We start from the raw sequence: 4,871 nt of genomic DNA, 5'->3' as shown, positions 1-4,871 counted from the left end.
AAAAACTACACTTATGCCATGTAATTTTATTTACTTTTTTCTGTTTTGAAGAAATATAATTTTTTAATGAATTTGTAAAAAATCGTATTTTTATTTTTCACTAATGAAGAGTTCAGTGAACATGCATATAAACTGGTTGGGTTCGGTACCTCAAGCAAGGTTAAGAACCACTGCTCGAGGTAATTTGCAATATCAGCCACAGCATCTGGGCTGGACAGGGCTTGATGGCTTTCCGACTGGTGTCCCTTTCACCCACGCTGGATGTGATTTCAACTTGATAGATGATTATGCGCGCCCTCATCGAACATATATTGACCACAAATTCCTGGTGAATCCAGAGGTCACACGCATGGACCCATGGTCTGCATGTTCTCCTGACATGAATCCCATTGGGCACCCTGGGACCAACTGGGGCAGGCCATCAAATCCTGTGTCCAGCCCAGAAGTAACAGAGGAAGGAAAAGTAAAAGAGAAAAAAAAATAATATATATATATATATATATATATATACCGCTAACGCACAGGACATCAAACTCCACAAAGAGGTGTGTGCCTACAGTAACATAGCTATGTTTCCGAGGCGAAGCCAGTGTGGCTGTTAGGCTGGGCATCATTATTTATTATTTAGTTGAAACATTTTTTTTCCCCTGTAAAATACAGCAAATGTGTTCACAGAATGAATTAAATGTGTAACTTAGGACATTTTATTTCAACTGAACATACAGTACAATAAATAAGATCCTTATAAGAATCTATTTGATAAAATTACCAAATGAAAGATTAGATTCTTTTCTTTGAACATAAAAAAAAGTTTCTTTCTACCTTATTCCTTTTTTTTTTTTTTTTACTAATCAGCAATAGAACTCGGGTTGGTTTCACCCATTTCAGAAAAGGGCAGAAAACCAACTTTTGGTGAAAAATATATTTTATGCACAACAACAAGAGTGAATGTTCTGCCAGTATTTTTTGCTTTATTGGCTACTCAAACATCTGAACAGTTCTTTTCTTCTATAAAATACCACCAGCAGCAATGAAAATGCACTTTTGATGGCAAAATAATTATGACAAACTTGACAAACTATTTGCACGCTATTGAGTAGTAGTAGTAATAATTAGTAGTGTGTGTGCGTGTTGATGTGTGGCCGTGTATGCACGTACCTGTATGTACAGTACGTACATTACATCATCGCCTCTACTTCTAAATTTAAACAATGTCTCTCACCTTTTCTCTCTTTTGTGACACTCTTTGTGGTAGATTTAAGGTTGCAAATTTTGATTTCAAATATTCGCCATATGTTCATGAGCTTGTGCATTGTCTTGATATGCGTGATCTCATCCAAAAGACACCGAATGATGCCATCTGCTTTTTTTAAATATATTTCAGGAGCATAGTTACCATTCTTTGCGCCTGTGTGTCCCGCAGATCGAGAACCGAATGGCAGTGAAGAGGTCATTCTCCAGCGCCATCGTGTACAGCCGAAGACTCTCCAAAGGCAAAGTGGACCTGATGGTTCTTTTTATGATGGACAACCATTGCGATCTATTCAATGTGAGTGTTGTGCATTACATTAGAAGAGCTCACAAACGGCCGGGGACGGCTGCACGCTGTTTGCGAGTTTCATCTCTTATGCACATCAGGAACAGCTTAAAACTAATTGCATGTCTCTTCCCCCCCAAAAAAAAACAAAAACAAGACGGGCTTCCCAACAGGAAGGAGGTAATAAACAGGGACGTTATGTAAGAGATGTGCAGCGGAAGGAAAGATAATCATGAGGCTTTTGTTTGTGCTTTTTCAATGTGTTTTATTCTTCCATCCCATATCTTTTCAATGATCTTTTCAACGCACTGGTCAAAACATTAGGTACACCGGCACCTTCTCATAGCATCCGATGGCAGGGAGATAAATTTATGAAGATGATCTTCAGTTTTGACCGACACTGTCAGAGGTGTATTAACAATTAGTTGTGGTTCTACTTTGTACTGTACTGATAATAGCTTCCGTCTCACGGCAAACATGTTTTTAAACATTATCTCTGAAATAATTAAATGTCAACGTGGTTTTACACTAAGCATTTTATAATAAATATCTAAAACTAAATATATTAGTGTAATAATACAAATTGGTGGCATATAATATGCGCGTAAATAATATACAACAAATACATGCAGTATGCATGGAGTAAAAATGCCAGTTGTTTCCTAGCAAAAAATACTTAAGTATACCGTATTTTCCGCACTAAAAGGCGCACCTAAAAGCTTTCCATTTTCGTAAAAGCTCACAGCGCGCCTTAAAATCTGATGCGCCTTGTGTATGATCATTATGGTAATATTTCGACCCCAAAATGGCTGCTTGGAGACATGCTTACGACGCAGAGTTCAAACTTAAGGCGATTGGTTTCGCAGTTGAACACAGAAATAGAGCAGCGGCAAGAGAGTTCAACGTTAACGAGTCAATGTTATAACTTGCTATTGGTTAAATGAACTGTGTCGGTGCTTTAATAAATAAGTTTGACTGACATCTGATTGTCGCTATATAAATCAGAGTGTAGTGTAGTGTAGTGTTCTGTTGGCATTTCCTTGAGCGTCGCTCCATCTATTGGATGCATTGTAGATTGCGTCTTGTAATGCGGTGCGTCCACTATATGAAAAAAATGACAAAATAGGCCATTCATTGAAGGTGCGCCTCATAATCTAGTGCGCCTTTTAGTATGGAAATACTGTAAGTAAAACAGTATGATGCATTAAAACTAAATCTGGCAGGTATAAGTTAGCCCAAAAATGACGATGACTGAAGTAAATGTAATGGGGTAACATACATCACGACATCCAGGTACATAATAGTCAAAAAATAAACACATTTGCTGGAGTTTCTTTGTTACAATTTACAAATGTATATCATATTTTTTTATTGCCATCAGGTTCCTGTTTCACTACACAAGATGGTCAGCGACAGATTGAAGAATATCGTTCGAGGGAAGGATGCAGATATGATAACAGGTGTGCAGATCTTACTTCATTGTATCATTTATTTGACATCATCTCCACAAAAAATATTCCTCTTATTTCCCATATTGTTGTATTTCATTCCCCTCTGTAAATTCAGGGTCGACGTATTGCACAAGACAGAGCGCAAAGGCTTATTCGGAAAACAGAGAAACGCACACTAAAGAGGAATTGCGGTCGTTACTACGGACAATCCACGAGAACCCCAACATGCCCAACAAGGAAAAGAGACATCTGCTGGCCCAGTTCTACAAAGGCCACCCGGACATTTTTGTGCAATATTTTGGCAATAAGTTATCAAGCATGAACATGTTGCTACAGTAAAACTTTGTATGTAATTTAATGCCACGGGGTGGTTGTAAATGTGAACATATGTGGCCGTTGTGTAAATAGTGACTGTGAATGTGGATTTGCAAGGAGTAAAGCTGTGATTTATATGCACATACCATAATTTCCGGACGATTGAGTGAACCAAGGTTATTATAGTAAAAGAAACTGCAAGAACTAAAAGTAAAATTGAATAACAATTTTCCGGAATGAAATAAAACAAAAATGCTTAAAAAAAAAAAAAAAACTAACTGGAACTATATCTTATATTTACAAAAGTAACTGAAAGTGAGTAAAATGAAAGCAAACATGTTTTTTGTTTTCATCTTGGTGAATTAATATCATATATGAGCTTTGAGTATGAGTATATTTTAAATGTCTTTATTTTGATATTGCTGTATGTCCATACAAAAGAAGGCAGGTCAAACAGTTACTTTACACAATACTTTGTGAATTTTGTTTGAATCTTGCATCCAAGAAAAAATAAAACAAATACTAAAACTAAACTAAAATGAAGCATTTTTGGGGAAAAAAATGCTTATAAAATGAATTATAAAACATTTTTTAAAACTTTAATGAAAAATCCAAAACTATTACTGTATAATACTGGAGCGCACCTTAACATATATGTTGCACCCACTAAATTTAAAGAGAGATGAGAACTTTTACACGTACCCATTGTCCAATGTCGTGTTTGTATAAAAGTGGGTTGCACAGATAGCGAGAAGGACTTTCCAAAGCAAGTCTTGCAGATGGTCGATGCATATCGGGGACTTTTTGTAACATCACATGAGAAGGTTTGGTGTCACATCAGGCTGCACCCCGTTCACTCATGGGCTATATAGAGTATCCCAGCAATGTCGCTGCTCCCTGATGTGAGGTCAACGCTTCTGAGAAATGGGACACCGCCAAGGACGGATGCAAATATTGGCGGAATGAAGCTGGTTAGCCCGTATAAATCCATAAATTAGCTGCATCGTTATTTAAGGTGCACGGTTCAAAGCAGGTGAAAAAAGTAGCGGTTTATAGTCCGGAAATTACAGTAATTTCGGTCTCGAAGAATATGCCTCAGAGGTCAAACAAAGGTGTTGAGAATGTCTTTAGCCAAGTAAGCAATTAAAATGTTATGCTTCTTTGTTAACTTATTTAAATTTTTTATGCCATCACAGATGTGTGTTAGCCATAGAACAGAAAATTAAAATTACTGTGAAATAGGAAAGGTAGGTCAGTCCAGCATGAGCAATACAACCTTAAGTAATGGGTGCGTAGTTTCTTTTATAAATTTTTTATATATATATATATATATATATATATATACAGAGAGAGAGAGAGAGAGAGAGAGAGAGAGAGAGAGAGAGATTATAAAAGCAGTTTTGTGATTTTATAACACATATATAGTGTCCCCCCCTCTCCCCCAATCTCATACTTGCGCCGATACATTTTCACAGTTGGTACAGAACCACGGATGAAGACAGATGAGCGAGTCTATTATTTTGAAGACTCAGCATGGATGTAGTATTTTATTATTAAAGTAAGGTCGA

At 36.8% G+C, this 4,871-nt stretch overlaps 1 protein-coding gene across 1 annotated transcript; it reads left to right on the top strand.

The window, feature by feature from the left end:
• Positions 1-516: 516 nt before the first annotated feature.
• On the top strand, positions 517-3,560 carry LOC109510687 (DEP domain-containing protein 7-like). The gene is made up of 4 exons (XM_019861183.1): positions 517-545; positions 1,424-1,549; positions 2,919-2,997; positions 3,104-3,560. The coding sequence occupies exons 2-4, from the start codon at positions 1,436-1,438 to the stop codon at positions 3,325-3,327; spliced, it is 417 nt and encodes a 138-aa protein (XP_019716742.1). The 5' UTR covers positions 517-545; positions 1,424-1,435; the 3' UTR covers positions 3,328-3,560.
• The last annotated feature ends 1,311 nt before the right edge of the window (positions 3,561-4,871 follow it).

The sequence above is a fragment of the Hippocampus comes genome, unplaced genomic scaffold (assembly GCF_001891065.2).
Source record: "Hippocampus comes isolate QL1 unplaced genomic scaffold, H_comes_QL1_v1.1 scaffold122, whole genome shotgun sequence".
NCBI lineage: Eukaryota > Metazoa > Chordata > Actinopteri > Syngnathiformes > Syngnathidae > Hippocampus > Hippocampus comes.
Note: the sequence above shows the minus strand (reverse complement) of the source record. Positions and strands in the feature narration are given on the sequence as shown.